The sequence below is a fragment of the Aplidium turbinatum genome, chromosome 7 (assembly GCF_918807975.1).
Source record: "Aplidium turbinatum chromosome 7, kaAplTurb1.1, whole genome shotgun sequence".
Lineage (NCBI taxonomy): Eukaryota > Metazoa > Chordata > Ascidiacea > Aplousobranchia > Polyclinidae > Aplidium > Aplidium turbinatum.
In genome coordinates this window covers 33,118,817-33,136,159 of record NC_137478.1, presented here as the reverse complement: position 1 = coordinate 33,136,159, position 17,343 = coordinate 33,118,817, and the positions used below count along the sequence as shown (strand labels likewise).

The 17,343-nt window shown below is 41.0% G+C and overlaps 1 protein-coding gene and 1 pseudogene across 1 annotated transcript; one reads left to right on the top strand and one right to left on the bottom strand.

Annotated features, from left to right (window-relative positions):
• The first annotated feature begins 282 nt into the window (after positions 1–282).
• On the top strand, positions 283–16,270 carry LOC145774393 (uncharacterized). Its single transcript, XM_082585635.1, has 15 exons — positions 283–1,064; positions 2,087–2,149; positions 2,925–3,094; positions 3,952–4,067; positions 5,157–5,351; positions 8,524–8,700; positions 9,391–9,525; positions 11,873–11,972; positions 12,294–12,445; positions 12,590–13,153; positions 13,701–13,857; positions 14,096–14,170; positions 14,306–14,490; positions 15,344–15,493; positions 16,144–16,270. The coding sequence occupies exons 5-15, from the start codon at positions 5,234–5,236 to the stop codon at positions 16,206–16,208; spliced, it is 1,878 nt and encodes a 625-aa protein (XP_082441761.1). The 5' UTR covers positions 283–1,064; positions 2,087–2,149; positions 2,925–3,094; positions 3,952–4,067; positions 5,157–5,233; the 3' UTR covers positions 16,209–16,270.
• LOC145774444 (uncharacterized) lies at positions 5,897–6,467 on the bottom strand (annotated as a pseudogene).
• Positions 16,271–17,343: the final 1,073 nt, after the last annotated feature.

The window sequence follows — 17,343 nt, the reverse complement described above, 5'->3', positions numbered from 1 at the left end:
TGTTCGCACGCGATAATTGTGGCGTCACCAAGTTTTTGTGGTAATTCTATCCCGAGTTGTTTGTTTAAACATATTTTCCTTTCAAAGATCGTTTCATGTTAAAGAAGCGAAACAGTTTTTAACAATCACTTTGAATTGCTGCACTACCTTAATATGTTCAGGAATTTTTCAGAGCTGACGTCAAACATTCTCGTCAGATCGCAACCAACAAAACTTCTTTTAAATTTTAAAATGGGCGGCAGCAAATGGTTGTTGAGGCAAAATTAACTGATCTATGACAAAACTATTGAAATATTGAAATTTTTGTGGGAAGTCATCTCGCAGCCATTTTGACATATTTTTGCCGTTTCTTAAATTATTATTTTTAGCATTATAAAGAGCAGTTGAAGACCCACAAACTCTTTTGCCGTTGCTTAAACTAGGAAGATTGTGTTGAGGCTTTGAACCACTGGAGTAGATCTGGACACCAAGATTGACCGAATGAAGTTTGTTGACTGTAAACTACTCCATCCGCTGGGCGCCGCCGAATGAAAGCAGCCGTCCTCAAAGAACGTTTCCCATTGCACTTGCAGAGAGTTGAATTACAGAGGCTTGGTTTTTCTCTGCAAAGTAAAATGTCACACGTCAAACTATTTCAACTGAAGCTGGGTCGGTGATTTAAAATGTAGTTTGTGCAAAGCTACTTAGATTAAAATTGTAACGAAATAGCGACACTTTCGTCGCTCAAGAGTCTTGAGCTATTTCGTCAAGAGAATCAATTTATTGCGCTGCATTTTATCACAAAATATAGAAGACAAAATACCTAGCTAGTGCCCACTTGTTTCTGCAAATTACTAATGTCAGGTGCGCGCATGCCAATGAGCAGCTTTCGGAAAGTTCTGCTCCATTTTGGCCAATTCAAAGAAAGGTAAAAACAAATCGAAAACAAACTTCATCAAAGTATTGTTTAGAAAGTGAACACAGTCTGGAGAAATCCGGAGTTTCATTCCCAGTTGTGCAGCAAGCTGTACATTGTTGCAGCACAAAGACAAATCCAAGAAAGTGCAGGCCCTAGGTTGATAGAGGTAAGCTGTTATTGGCCATTATGGGAGGGTTTGGTCGCTTTAAATTAGACATTTCTACTCGCATTTAAAGTCAATTGGAATGATTTTTCAGTTTGAGGCTGATGACTAGGGTAGCTCGTTTTAAACTTTTTTTTAATTCTCTCGGGGTAGTGGGGAAATGATGCCAATGAGTGAGAAAAAACTCATGACAAAATTTGAGATTCGTAACAATTGTCTTCAGCCTCCTCATGGGGCTCAAAAATCGAAAAATGGGGTCAAAAACGCAATTTATCCAGAAATATTATTAGTTTGGCTAGATACAATATTTCAGTTCAGTTCTTTTTTTTATTTCTGACTGAATATTGTTTAGATATATCTAATTAACCCGAGAAAAAAAATTGGAGTCATTTAAACTACTCCTCCAGCTTCTGAAAATTTCCATTTTGCTGAAAACTTCGCATTTTTGTGGGTGGTTACATAATACATAATTGCGTTAGACATTTTGCCAACTATAAAACGTCATTGTATTTCTCTTTATAGACCTGCCCTGAGCTGTTGCGTCATTTTTTAATGAAATTGGTTTAATTTGGTAGGAAAAAGTGATGTCTTTTATGAATTTACGTCACTGACGAAGTTTGTGGCTATGCAACCACAAACAAAAATGCGAGTTAATTTGCACGAATTTATTCCGTTTATGATTTATTTGATGTTTACCCTTTTAAAAAGATTTTTAGTGGAATGTTTCTCATAGCTCGAAGCTGCAGGTTTTTGTCTAACTCTCTTCAGGAGCTAACGTCAGAATGAAATAAATCTAAACGCACACATACGCAAGCTTCGGAAGAGAATCAGATAAAAACCTGTAACTTCGAGCTATGAGAAACATTCCACTAAAAATCTTTTTATTCTTTTAAGCTTCGAGCTTCAATCTTTTATTCGCAATTTTCAAGTTTTGTACCCCACCAATCACCCCTTCAAAAGTTTTTATTGCATTTCAAAGAAACGAGTAGTTTTGACTTGTCGATAAAGTTTCTTCATTTACACAGTACGTCACTCAATCGGCTAACACGAGCGACTTGGAATGCGAGATTCCAGACTTCAAGATCAAGGTAACAAATGGATCGCTTGTGTTGTCACTAATTGGACTAATTTTCTTTTCTTCCAGACAAGAATATTCCACATTCGTCGCAGGATGTTCTTCAAATTGCCGCACTCGTTTTTTTCGCCAGATGCTAAGAATACTTTCACAATTGTAAATTCAACGTTTTTTTCAGCCTAATGTTGCCAGTTGGCTGTGGCTATAGCGGTTTTTCACCAGCTTTCGGAACGCAGTTCCCTTAGTCATGTGTAAATGATGAGGCTGAAATGAAACATTCAATCTACATTTGTGAAATGATAAACTATCTTGCTGAAACAAGCGAAACTCAATTTAATGCATAAAAACACTTTGCTGAGAACTGGGGTTACAAAATTGAAGAATTTTATTGCAGATAATGATCAAATTGATCACTTGGCAACTTAGACGTCTGCTTGTCAGTAACTATACGCGTCTATTCGATGTTTTTCTACGCTTGATCTACTGAGGAGGAACATCATCTTATTAGCATCTCAGATGCACGATGTTGCTGAACTACACTAGAAGGCCGCTACAAAGCAGCCTGTCTTTGGTTTCGTCATCCAAGACGACTCATCCTCGCCGACCGATGTTAATGTTTGGCATCTAGAGATTGATATCTGCAACCTCTTCAAGTAAAGAGCTCTTAGTTTTAAACAAGTTTTTGAAACAGAAAGATTAATTATCCAGACTTCAAATATTATTGTTCTTCTTCACCATTAAGATATAAACTAACACCACTGGGCTGCTTATACGTGGTTGTCTTGCAGAGAGAAAACGTTAACCAACGTCATAAAGCTCTCGCGATCATCCACAATCAATTCGCCAATTTGGAAGTCCGATTCCAGAAGGATGTTCTGGAGTTGGAAAACTTATACACGAGGAAGTTCTATGGCCCCCTCTTTTCACTCAGGAAAACTTTGTTGGACTTGAATCCAAGGTGAGTTTGAATCTGAGTTGGTTGGATGGTTTTGAATCTTTATCTTCGGACTGACAAAGCTTTGACTGGTTATTCCTGGTAGTTTCGCATTCTTGTAGAGGCTCTTGACGCAGGGCTGGTTACCGAGATTGGCAGAGTGAAGTTTTCCGATTGTTGAAGTCTTGTTGTCGGGGAATCATTCCATTCACTAGGTGCCGCTGAATGGAGAGCAGTCCTGAAATGCGTTGCTCAAGCGCACACCCCTAGAGCCGAACCAGCGCCGCGTGAACTTGAGCCGGGCGCCTAACCAGCACTGAGCTAACTGGCGGGACGAGTTATTTCCAAGGTGTCTTCATCACTGGACCTGGCGTTATATAACCCGGCAATATTGTGACATCATTGCTTCATCGATGGCAAGATCAAAGTTGAAATTACTGATGAGGAAGCTTGGCACTGCAGTTCTGTATTCGATTGTATACGTCGGTATACGCAGTATGCTCTCTGCTTTTTCGAGCAACTATAGTATGCCCTCTGGTTTTCCAAAAATAAATAATTTTGTACCTCTCGTCCAATTTTGATGTTGATAATTCATGTTATGGTAGAATAAAGATTACTATTTTGCAAGTTGTGTATTATTTATCATTTTGGAAAATCTGACACTTACAGTATACCCTGTACTTTTTTTACGAATACAGCACTGCTTGGCAGGGTGTCGTATACCAGAGTCTTCACTTGCGCGGCTAACCAAGAACCAGGGTAACACCGCACTCGGCACAATGCTTGTTTGTTACAGCATATAGCCATTGCAGTCTATGCTTCTCGTTCAGTGGAAGATAAGTCCTTTTCAGACTTCAATTTGATATTATTGTTTCCTTCAGAAACCAAGACACGGTGTACGACAAAGCGTTGCTGGATTCTTGTCAAATCTCCTTCACCCCACCTAGCGACGAATTTGCGGATCTTCGGGGATACGTTGACGGCCTGCTTGCTTCAAGTGAGTGCTGACGTCACAGACGATGCGCGAGTCATGGACGAAAGTGAAAAGTTTCCATTTTGATCATCATCATCATCATCATCATAATCCATCGTCGGTTTGTTCCCCACTAGTGGGGGTGGCCGATTGTTTCCGCGCAGCAATTGTTTTAATACCCTTTCTCCATTTCACCCTGTCCCTTGCATCTTCCTCCTTCAGTCCGACTTTTTTAAATTCATCCTTCACTTGTTGTTTCCACGTTCTTCTTGGACGACCGCATTTCCTCTTCCCATCCACCTTTAGATCTAGTGCCTTTCTAAGAAAACTTCCTTCCTCCCTCCTTATCACATGTCCATACCATCTTACTCCATTTGCCCTTGCCAGTTGGTCTATGGTCTCTCTCATCTCTAGCATATCCAACAATTCTTCAGTCCTTTTTTCCCTTCTCGTTTTCACCACACACATTGCTCTCACCATTGACCTTTCCGTTCTTCTCAGGATTGCCAGTTCACTCTCTCTCAATACCCATGTCTCGCTACCATATAGCATTGCAGGCCGCACACAGCTCCGATATACTTTTCCTTTCATCCTTAGTGAAAATTTTCTGCCATGCAACATTTCCCCACATTCCCTGAACTTTGCCTAGCCCAATTGATACTTTACAAAATCTTCCATTCCATGTCATAGGCCTAATTGAAATTTATCGTCCCATATTCCACACATTTTTGTGCTTTCAGCCATGACTGCCGATTATGAAGTCGACAATAATATTGTTAACAATGCTTCAAGCTACATCGACAGAATCGTTGATTAGAAAACAATCAATTTCAATACCAGATGTTGAACATAGTATTTCAAACGCTTCACAACTAAAGTGATCAACTTTCTGTCAACTCCAACACACAAGCGCTAAAAGTAACAAGCCTGGAATTGTTGCGAAAGTGTAGAAATTCTAAACTCCGCTTGTTATCCCACCAAGATTGTGGTTCATTTAATTTGATAAAAGTTGCCATTTTAAAATATTTGTAGCTTATCTGAATTAAACTTTTAATCTGTGTCGCAAACAATGCGGCTTGCTCTGAATGCTGTGACGTCACAATTGTACGGTAGATGACAAACATTTCACCGAACCCTGCAAAGAGTTCTGGCCGAACGTGCTTTTACGCGCGGATCCCATTGTGAGGCAGATGATACATCCGGGAGACATCGATATTCTTAAAAGTTTGAAGAGCGTGAAAACAGAACCGGCTATGCCCCAGTCCATTCCTATGCTGTCCGAGTCTTACGAAACCAACCCATGTGCAGGTAAGACCGAGATAGGATGAGGTTACTGTTGATAAAAGCAAAAGTAGGGTGACAGTTGCTTATCTATCACCTACAAAATGATTACACTGGTCAACACAAATTTTTTGGGAGACAAAGTTAGAGTGTTTTTAGGGGATTTGAAGGGCGCTGATTCCGAATATGGCCTTAGTTTCCCCGAATTGGCACTAGTTTTGGAGATATCGCATAGGGTCATTTTGACCAAAGTCCCATATTTGAGCCTTATGCGCAAGATCAAAAAAACGGTTTAACCATATTAAATATTTCAGAAATGCAATTTAATGGTCAATTGTGAACAATAAAGACAGTTTTAAGTTTAAATACAGCAACATCACCAGATTTTTAGGGATTTTATATTAGATTTGTCATACTTGAAAACTTGATGTTACCGATGTCATATACACAAAATACACAGTCATATACCGTACAGTAGTGTAAGTACATAAAACACTAAAAAAATGTTGCATTAAATCAGTCAATCAACCTTGTATTATAAAATTTAGATAAAAGGAACCACATTATCTTTTTCATTGTAAATTGAAAATAATGGTATGAAATACAATAAGATTAAAATTATTAACTAAATTTGCCCCGAAAAAATGTCTCTTGTAAGATTTTCGCTTGTGAGAAACTTTTGGGCAGTTTCTCAACAAGTTCCAGCAATAGTCTGCCATCATGTGCTCATTCCATCTGCCCTGATATCTTTCTTCCATTGTCTTGGTGGAACCTTTCCCCCTGCTCTTCACTGTAATCACCCAAATTGTCAGGAAATCTGTCATGGTGGCTGAATAGGAAGTGAACTTTAATGCTCATGTTAGCTCCAAGTTTTCCAAATGCAGATAACATCTTCCGAACTAATTCTCTGTAATTAGGTGCTTTGTGATTCCCCAAGAAGTTTTGTACTACATCCTTGAAGGAGTTCCATGCAGTGAGTTCATTGCTGTTCATCTGACTGGTGAAATCCGAATTTTTTATCAACGTTCGAATCTGAGGTCCATCAAAGACACCAGCTTTAAGCTTTTCATCGGAGAGTCCTGGAAATTGGCTGCAAATGTACTTGAAGCAATTCCCCTCCAATGCTTTGACGAACTGCTTCATTAACCCTGATTTAATGTGCAGAGGAGGAAATACAATTTTATCCCTGGGAACTAAAGGTTCATTGATTATATTGGCTGTCACAATTGAAGACTGGTGCGTTCTGGCCAGTTTTTCTTGCGCCAGTGCTGGGTTCTCACCCTGCTGTGCCCAGAGATGGGCGTGATCTTGATCTTGAAGATCACTTTTTTTTGGTGATCTTGATCTTGATCTAAGATCACTTTTTTTTGTGTGATCTTGATCTTGAAGAACAATAAGATCAAGATCACTTTAAAATTGAAGTTTACTTGCTGGAAAGAGGCATTTTTTTAGAACTCGTACTGTACAAAGTAATTAGTGGCAACTACTAACATTAAGCCACTGTTAATACGATATGTGTCCAACAAAAGACGATTTAAAGTCCATCTAATATGGTCAGTGTTGCCATTTCAAATAGAAAAAAGTTTTCTGTGTTGGTCATAATAAAGAAGTCAACTTCCGTGTAGCCTACTTTATGTTGACTTATAATAAAAATGATTTAACTTTGTTCACAATTTCCATGTGTGAATTTTAAAGAAATGTTTGCTTTCTTTTGCTCAATTTTAGATGTTTCAAAAGTCTAGAATGGCGGTGTTAAAAAATCTGGACTCTAGCCGACTTTGGTCATGTAAAGTGGTTTATTGCAGAAAATCAACCAGACCAAGACTTGTTTACAATGTTTAGGGTCTGAGTATGGAGCGGTTTGTCTGACCGCAAACCTCTGAACTTTTTTGATTACAGACAACAGTATCCAGGTTGCCAGATGGGTCAATGGTGCAATAAACATTGACATAATACAGTGAAAGTTAAAACTACTTAGTAACACGAATAAAACTCCCACATGAACCAGACAAAAATTTGGTAAAAAATGATGCAGTTCAGAGTTTATTTTTATTTATTTATTATAAATAAAAAGCATAACACTAATTTGGCGACTTTTTCAGTACTAGTGTGTGTAACCTCGGCCTTGTGTATGACGTTGCGATTATACGCAAACTACGTCAACAATTGATAGGCCTAAATAGCAACAGTCACTAACTTATTAGAATTCTTAGGCCAGCGATCGAGTAGTTAAAAGTTAGCAATACCAACTATACCTTTACCCAGGTTGCTTATAGTAATTATTTTATGCAACATCATTGATCAAAAACTTGATTTTTTTTTTCAAGTACACAAAAAGTGATCTTGAAAGTGATCTTGATCTTCAAGTTCACGATCTTGATCTTGATCTTCAAGATCACATAGTTTGGTGATCTTGATCTTGATCTTCAAGATCACCTATTCTTGGTGATCTTGATCTTGATCTTCAAGATCACCAATACTGGTGATCTTGCCCATCTCTGGCTGTGCCACAAACACAGGAAGCAAGGATACTTGGTATATCCACGTTGTTGACCAATTAGAAAATTGGCCATTTTTATGTCAACACAGATGAGCCACTTATGGGTATTGTAGTCAAGCTTTTCAAGGACAAGTTTGATGGCATCATACTCCTCTTTCATCTTGGGAGAATGTCTAATTGGTACAGGAGCAAAATGTAGGAGGGAACGTAGGACTTTACAGTAATTTTCAAATTAGCTTTCGTTACTAATTATTATGCCATATCAAACAAAATTGATAAGATTTACGTACTTCTTGGTGAGATGTTTAGGGGGTAACTACAGGTAAATACACTAATTTGGGCTAACCTAGGTATCTTCTAAACTAGAGTCAATCTGGCAAAACCAATGTCACATTCGTAATCAGCGACCTTGAAAACCCCAGAAAACACTCTTAGATGTCCTGCCAAAAAAATGTTTCTCATTTTGTTGACCAGTGTTATTTATGAACCATCCGCAGTGACCATTTGTGAACTATTTAAAGAGACCATTTTTCAACCACTCAAAAATACCATCTATGAACCATTCAAAGAGATCATCCATAAACCTTACAAAGACAACATTTTTGAACCATTTGAAGCGACCCTTCTTGAACCATTTAACTTGACCAATTCGTACTTTTGATTGGTTTCTTGTTTTGTGACGTCGATTTTTGTCTCTAGCTGACGCTTCTCTCGGGTTCACGATCCGTTTCGAGTTCTTACCGAACAATTACTTCAGCAATGACGTTCTCTACAAGTCTTTCACCATCGACCTCAACCCTGTCGAGTGCGAGTACGTCATAATGTCGCATCGTGACGTGATGATGAGGGATGACGATTGTGACGCAGATGCAGAAGGTATTTCACTTGTTACTTTCAAAAGATTTTTGCTAAAACTTTTATTAATCATCGTCATCGTTATCATCATCATCATCAACGAGTTCAGGGCCATGTGAGCACCACCTCGCCCCCCTGCAATCCACTAGTGGGCCCCTATGTTTAGTCATCGCTCTTGAAAATAGCCACTCCAACGCACTCCACCTCGCCTCGGTTGGGAGGCACTCGAGGTGGTTAACACGGCCCTGAGTTATCACGAGGAGCAATCCAATGCCACTCGAGTCATTGTTCCAGGGTTTGTTCGTTTATAAACAAACTTGACAAAAGTATTTACGCCGTTGGAGCATGCGACGAGTGGTTGCAAAGAAGTTTTTTTTAATCTTTTATCGTCAAATGCAAAAGATACAAAAGGAGGATGAGGCGATGATCTGTTTGACTTTGCACTGTTGTAAATTGAACCTGTTATTTTTTCTTGTGCTTTTTTCTCTCCATTGCATCCCTGTTCTGATTGTTTCTTGAGTTCTGATTGTTTCTTGAGTTCTGATTGTTTTATATCGTGCGAGGTAGTTTAGAAATGGGCAACCCGATTAGCTGTGCGTGCGGTCGACACCTATTTGATTCAACCACTTGTGGGCGTATGTTTCAACATGCCAGAGCTGCTTGAAGTTACCAACAATATGTCACATGGTAACTTTTGTTTTTGTTTACCAGACAGCGACGAAGGGTCGTCAAGCAACAGTCCCTCTTGCGACCACATTCCGATGCATCTTCAGGACAGGCTGCTGGACTACCGAGGCCCTAAAGTCGTTTCCGCTATAGGATCGGTCATCCACTGGATGGCGACAGGCAGGTTTTTAAGGGTAGCCAGTTCAACAAGAAAAAATTCTGCCACTGCATCTGAACCTCGAACCAATCACAAGCTGCGTTTTCCGTGACGTGAAAAAGGGCGTAAAGAAGAGGATACAAAGCAAATCAAGTGATGGATTCTCTGTCTGCTGGTTGGCTTAGGGGTTAGGGCTAGGAAGTAGTTATTTCATTGACGTTAGTTCGATTCCCACCCCTACCATTAGGCTTCTCTTTTTTCTACTGTAAATACCAAATAAAGCTCGTCGTCGTCGTCGTCGTCGTCGTCTGAGCTTCTGGGGCCGAGGGTCTATCCTTTTACCACCCCAGATTCACGATGTTCCCGGACTACACTGGAAGGCTGCTAGAGAGCAGCCAGTCTTTAGTTTCATCATCCATGACGCGCAGACCTTCCACTCCGTTAGGTGGCTTGAAGATGGTACAGTCATTGATGATGTGGTCTGCGGTCTGTTCCTCGGCACCACATTCACAGGAGGAGGAAGAAGCCATTCCCCATTGGTGCATGGTTGAGCGGAAAAGGCCGACGCCCGTACGGAGACGGTTGAGGCGCACCCACGCCTGTCTCTGTAGTGTCAGGCCGATTGGGCGTGTGTCGGCGTCGGGGATGAATGAATGGAGTCTGGTGGTGCTTGACCTCCATTCAGAATTCCATTTATGGTCCGCCCAAGTAGCCGCAGAGATGTCTTGTTCATCAGCTTCGTTGATCAGAAGTTGAGCGGCTGGCACGAATGGGTGTCTTGATTTCAGTCGGCGGGGGTGCCCGTTTGGGAAGGCAGAGATCTTGTGGTGGAGAAGATGATTAGGCTCCAGTGCCCGTCGACCGAGGGACAGAGTGGCTTCTTCGCGACGAAGCTCAGCAGGTTGGATGCCAGCGAGAATGGGGAGATTGTCCAATGGTGTGGGACGCAGGCATCCGGTCACTGTGCGCAGGGCGCTGTTTATGGCAGTGTCGATGTTGTGGCAGTGAGCACTGCGGCACCAGACAGGTGCACAGTACTCTGCTGAAGAGTAGACAAGGGCTAAGGCTGCTATACGCAAAGTGTCAGCCCTCGCCCCCCAGCTAGAGCCTGCCAGGCGCTTCAGTAATGCAGCGCGGGATGTCAGTTTCTTGCGCAGTGACACCAAATGGTGGCGGTATGTGAGCGATCTGTCTAGTGTCACCCCAAGGTACCTTGGCTCGGAGCAGAAGGACAGAGGTTTTCCGTTGTTGTGGACATGTAGCTCACGATCAGCTTCCCGATTGTGTAGGTGGAAAGCTGCCGCCACAGTTTTGGTTTCGCTGAGTCTCAGTCGCCAGTTCTGGAGATAGGCTGAGATGGTTTGCATGTCCTGGCTCAAGGTGTCTTCTAGATTTTCCCACGACTTTGTGGAGTGGAGAATTGCCAGATCGTCCGCATAAGCGTATTTTGCGGAGACCGTGGTTAAAATAAAGCTCAAAACAAGGATTAAGTGGCTGAGTGCTAGAAGGGCCACAATTCGTCGGTATCCTTTTATATCGTGTTCTGATTGGTTGACGTCACAGACAACGTAGCTTCTGATTGGCTCGAGATTTCCGATGCAGTGGCAGAATTTTTTCTTGTTAAAGTGGCTTCCGTTTTTCAGAGTTTTGTATTGCCATTAACGAACACGCTCAGCAGGTTGCCATGACAGCCCACTGACCTTCAGTAGTCGATAATACTTCCACCTCGTCCAATTTTAGATTCGGATGCTGGGTTAACGAGGGGACCGTGGACTTCAACGTTGTGTTTTTCTTGTCACTGATTGAAGGAGCATTTGTTCAACCTTATCTAGGACTAGGTTTACGTAAAACAAATTTATAATCAATGGTGGGAAAAACTAAGTGGAAAAAGAAAAAGGAATTTATAATTGTTTTCTAAGTTGATGTGCACCTCTTTTTAATCTTGAAACGTTTTGAGGAAAGTTGAGCCTTGTAGCAAGCATGTTGTTGCGCGGAAGCTATTGTATCCAGCCAATAGGATATCACTCAGTAGAAGGCCTCGACAAGCTGTCTGCACACCTCAGGAACTGAACCCTTGTCGTCATTCCTTCAAGCATTAAACAGCAAACACTGCAATCAATTTTCTATTCAAACAGGGCTGTACTGATGAAGCCAAACGTGTGTAGCGAAAGCTCTGCTTTAATAAATTGAATTTGCTGATGTATTGTGATACTGTCCACTTTTTAAAGACACTTCATCACATACCCATCCTTTTGGATCATCGGTACATGGGAAAGTTAATGAAAAGTACAGCGACAAAGTTTTGTTTTGGAGCTTCCAGGCTTTCTCAAGACTAGAACATCACCAAACACAAAACTTTTTATTTTCCAGATCCCGAAAGTCGACTCGAACGCGAGAAGAAGAAATCGTTTTTCGATTTTTTCAACTCTGTAGATGAATCTTGTGCAGATTATCGGAAGCAACTGGCCCGGTAGTTGAGATTATTGTTTTCTGCATTATGACGCAATAGTTAAAGTGCTTGCTACTCATTCTTTGAGTGTGGGATCAAAACCCATTGAGGTTGTCATTAATGAATATGACGTTATTGTTTCTTCCATTCATCGATTGTGATTTCATAATTTCCTCAATTACTTCACAGTGGAAGAAAATATTAATAAAACTATGTCAGTCAGCTGCTAACAACACTTGACATTGAAAACTTGTTAGATAATGTAGATTTTAGTGACTAGATAGATCTAAAATGTCTTTAATTATGTTCGACGTTTGGTGAAAACTTACCTCTATTGTTCAGAGATTATGGAATCGGCTGCTATTTCAAGAACGTGCTGGTGCCGAGAGCCTACCTCTACTACAGGAGGAAGGATTTGAAGGAAGGTGACAAAAAGGTTGAGGAGGAAGTTTCTGAGCCACAACCTGCTGAAGAAACAGTTCAATCTCTGCCTGGTAAGATCAAATGGTTTTACTGGGCCTTGGTTCGGTTCCAAGCCAACGCGGTGACGATATCTTGGTATCATTTCACCACTTTCTCGCTTTGGTACTTAGGCGCTTTGTAACTTTTCTGACACTTGGTGGGAATCTTGTTCTCAGATGTAATGAGGGAATCTCCCGTCACTATCCAGCCAGTCACTGATGACGTCGTTCATACGTCAGAAAAAGTAGAAAGAGATGTCAAGACAACTAGTCTTAGCCGTGAGGTGAACACCAACTATGACGATGTCGATGACGAAATACTTGACGCGATGTCCGAAAAAGCGCTGAGCACGATGTGTAGCGATCCGGTGATGAAGAGCGAGATCCGCCGGAACAACTTGCTGGCGAGATCAAAAATCGCAACCTCACGACTGACCAAGCTGATGGGCAATAGTGACATCATCAATCGCATCGCTTCATTGGATAATCTCGTGACGTTTGACGGCGGTACTAATGACGTGGATGACGAAGTGACCATCAAGCATCCTTCTCGTGACGTCCCGAATGACGTCGACGTTGATGACGTTCTTCCAACAAAAGAAAACGCGGCGAATTATGACGCAATTCCTCTGCAAAGCGCGGGCCAGGCAACTGCAGATTCCTCCATGATGAGATCTGTGTCCGCATCGAGAGAGCGGATGGCAAATGTGGTCCAGCAAGTTAATCAGCTCCTCATGGAAGGTTGGTTGAGAACTTGCAAGAATTAATAAATTACTAATAATTTAGTTAATTGTTTTTAATTATTCAAGAGTTTCAACGTTTTGTGCGTTTTTTCAATAATATTTTAATTATGTGATATATAGCTTTTGTATATCTAAGATAGTTATTACTTTCCAAAACATCTAGCCTACAGTCTGTGTCACCCTGAAAGGAGGATCATCAAACGGTGCTTATTCAAATAGAAACAATATTTCAAACGGTTTCAATAATCGAATTGTATTTATTGTTTAGCTTATGTATATGTATTGTTACCTAGTGAACATAACAACAAAAGTGACGGCATAATATCAAAAAGGAGCAAAACTAGAATTCTCTCAAACGTGGATTTAAATATATCTCAGCAGCAAGCGTTGTTTTAAGTGCACCAACTCTAACATTGCGCTTAAATGAAGAAACATAACGAACGAAACAGTTTGACGCCTCCAGAGTCGCAGCTGACACGCCGGAGCAGTTAATCTTCAGATCGGCTCCTTGAGTGTATTTCAACTTTTAATTTCAACATTTCTAGGCAACTCCGGTGTTGTAGGAGCTTCACTTCCATTCGATGGGCCCCTTTATCCAAGTGGGCCACAATTTGGGTCGACGTTGGCTCCCAACAAAGTGGGTGACTTCATCCCTTCCCCCATCACCCCGCTAGAAGATGGCGCAAGTGACAACTTTGCTTGGTATGTAAGAAGTTTGTTTGTTGGGAGCAGCACGTAGTCGTAGAGTCAAGGGTTGCCATTAAAAGTTTCAACCTTTCCATTTAAGCCAAGTATTATCTGAGGCCGAGCGCTTCTAGGGATATTTCAATGAAGTTTCGACCTGGAACAGACTAAGCAGATGCAGCCAATAAGCTAAACCATGAACCTTCAACTTTTGACCAAGTTTTCTATTTTTGATTGTTTGTCATTCCACATGTAGGTCCCCAGTTGAAGACGGTCTCCCCCCAGACACCGGCCAGTTTGAGCTGAGGAGCGGAATGATCGTGTCAAGGAGGTACGTCACAAATAAGATCATTGCCCCGAATGCTCGCTTACTGACGTCACAAACGTGTTCCGGCGCTACGTCATTATGATCGAAACAAATGTTGTGTCTCGCAGCTTAATGATGACATAATAATTTGATCTACAGATTCATGGACGGTGCACCTGCAGCGGAAGTTGTTCCCAGCAGGTCTCATGATTTCACTGACCCCCGTTTCACCCTTTTTGAGCCCTCAAATCAGGTTCTCGTCAACGATGAAAACGAAAGCCGGAATGACATGATCTCCTTTGGAATGAATTCGTCGACAATGAAATCGGATTCTAGGGATAGTGGTGAGTGGAATGAGTATTCCACACGGGGATTCCATACTAAAAACAAATGAACAAGTTGCTTGCAATAGCGTTGACAGGGAGGTCCAGGGGTAATTTTTGTCCCGGTCCGGGACCACTTTAGGGGCATGTAACCTTTTCAAGGGGCTGGGGATTTTGAAGAAACTTCCACTTACACTTTGGAAATGTCTTGATTTGGATCCCAAAGATGTTGGTATCGAGCCCGAATTATCGCCTCAACGACCATGGTTTCTTCTGTGAGGAGCTATGGAAATTGACTGACGTGATCTAAAAGGCGTTTTGGTCGTACATATTTAAAAAATATATATCGCTGCAAACCCAAAACACGAGCCCAACCTGGTTTATAGCTGCTCTGACAGAGCTTTATTTGTCTGCGAAGGACATGAATTTCTTGGTTAGAAAACGTAAGTTTTGTGCTTAATAAATTTTAATTTCTTGAAGCAAGCATCCGATGCTCTCCTCCCCATTGCTCCAGCAGTCAGCACGAGACCTCATTTCTACTGTCACTTCTGTCCATACAGCACATAAACAGCTATTTAATGAACATTTTACATTTAATGAACATTTACAAAACGCCGTCATACGGAACCCTAGCTTCCCATGGACAAGATGTAACCGAGCAATGTTTCGTGCAAATAAGATTTCAACTTGGGCCCGCTGCAACTACCCATCAATAACCACACGTCACTCCCTGCAGTTGCAGAGTAACGATATGATTGTAGCTACAAACGATTATGATTGACTGTCATAATCGTTTATAATGATGTAATGATGACGTAATGATGTTTTGCTCTTGATGAACTTTATCAAGAAAATGATTTTTGTTTTTTGACAGATTTTGTGCTGACGTTTACTCCCGGAACAAGTAAAGATGATGAGTTTGATGACTTTGAGCCTCATCCCTCCATCCTCAACTCAGGGACTACTTTGACGGACAATGATCTTTTCAAGAAGACACAGCCACAACCTACAACTTCTTTACTTGGTAGAAGATCTGGGTTAATTTTATGAATATGAAACACTATAACCGCTTGAATCCAGGAAAACTTGTGAATGTTCAATTTCAAACCCAGAAAGTTCTTCTGAAGCTTATTTCTGGCAGTTTTACATTTGCACACTCGACACTCGTAGAGGTTTGCAAGCACTGTCACAAGTCCGGTCACAGAACCGCGAACAGGTGTTTCTTGGCAGAAGTGCAAACAGAAACCTGTAAAACATCTCTTCATCAATAAAGGCAATGAGCGGAAGTGACTTCACTTTGGCTTTTAATGTTGTTTCACCAGCGCATCAATGGACAGAAAAGTGGCAAAACTTAAAAGGTTTCACTCTTTAAATCGTGCAGTTTTGTATGAGTAGCTACTGAGATGGAAGGATAGGCCTTCATGTCTGTCGCTGGCACTCAGACAACATTGAAGAGCAACGAAAGTGTTGAAACCTCAACATCAGCCTTGATGACTTGAAAGTGTTAATCTATTACATGAAATTAAACCAACAAATTCCAAATAAATAAAACAGTTAAACAAACAAATAAATGGTTTTGAAGCATTCTTGATTTAGTCCATGATTGAGTTAAGATGTTGTGATGTCATAGTCGCAAATGACATGCTTAATTTTTTATTTTATAATTGTTTCCAGGGAAACGAAAGTTGAAAGAAAACGACCTCGACGATAGGACGCCACCCAGTGAAGAACAATCATGAGCAAAAATACAACTGGATTTCAATTTAAAGTTTATTAATAAAAGGAGAGTTTTTGAATGGTTGAGAGATTTTGAATTATTGTCGAGAAGTTACAAAAGTTAAAGAAAATGTTTCCACTAAATGAATCATGTTCGACCCTTTCATCAAACTCAACAAAATATAAATCTCGCGTCGAAACTGAAATAAATGAGAACATGTTATCTTGCCGCTAGGTCGTCGTCGTGTGAGCGTCTGGGGCCGAGGGTCTATCCTTTTACCACCCCAGATTCACGATGTTCCCGGACTACACTGGAAGGCTACTAGAAAGCAGCCAGATTTTGCCGCTAGGTAGAGCAGTTGGACAGGTTGACAACCAACCAACCGTGACCGCTCAGCGATTGAAGCAAATAAGCCCGAGGCAAACATAAGACGTTCAACTAGTTCTTGCCCATCAAGTTAGAGGTTAGGAACGTGAGGTTGACTGACGAGATATGCGAGAGTCTCATGAACATGATCAAAAAGTAAATGTTTATTGGGATTGCAGATGCGTTGTGTGAACCTCGAGGCAGTGGCAGATCCAAGGAAAGAAAATTATTGTCCGCTCATATCGACATCGACTGGTCGTAATCTATCTTCGGAATGAAAAAAATACTTCAGAAGCTCTTTGCAGCTTCACATACTTGTGCCAGTTAAGTGGCCCAGTGGGTTTCGTCTTTGGCTCTGGTGCTAGTGGATTTGAGATTGATTCCAGGTCGGATCGAATCGAAGACTTAAAAAAAACAAAAAACAGTTTTGATTGTGTTCTTTCTGGCATAACGCAGTTAGAGTAAGTCGAGTAATAATGTGATGACATTGTAAACCTGATATAAAATTAAAAATGAACTCTATCGCTAAACGACCTTCAATCCAAAGAATCGAAATGATGATCTTCGCATAAATGATAACAATGAAATCGCAAATGACGAAGAAGTCCAGTCCAAGCCAGGGCCGTTGACTGGATTTCTCCGGCCCGGTACCAATTTATTTTCGTGCCCCCTTCATCGACAATGTTATGAATATAAAGGTTGTGTACAAACTTTTATTGATGTCGTTTAAGAATGGTCATTTAACAAATCTTGCGCAATCTTAAAATGTCTTGAACCGTAAAACTTACCAA

Bases quoted from the DNA above. Each gene is read 5' to 3' on its own strand.
- LOC145774393 (XM_082585635.1), top strand. From the start codon at position 5,234: ATGATACATCCGGGAGACATCGATATTCTTAAAAGTTTGAAGAGCGTG. The intron at 14,491-15,343 runs GTGAGTGGAATG...GTTTTTTGACAG, and splicing joins ATCGGATTCTAGGGATAGTG to ATTTTGTGCTGACGTTTACT. The intron at 15,494-16,143 runs GTAGAAGATCTG...AATTGTTTCCAG, and splicing joins ACCTACAACTTCTTTACTTG to GGAAACGAAAGTTGAAAGAA.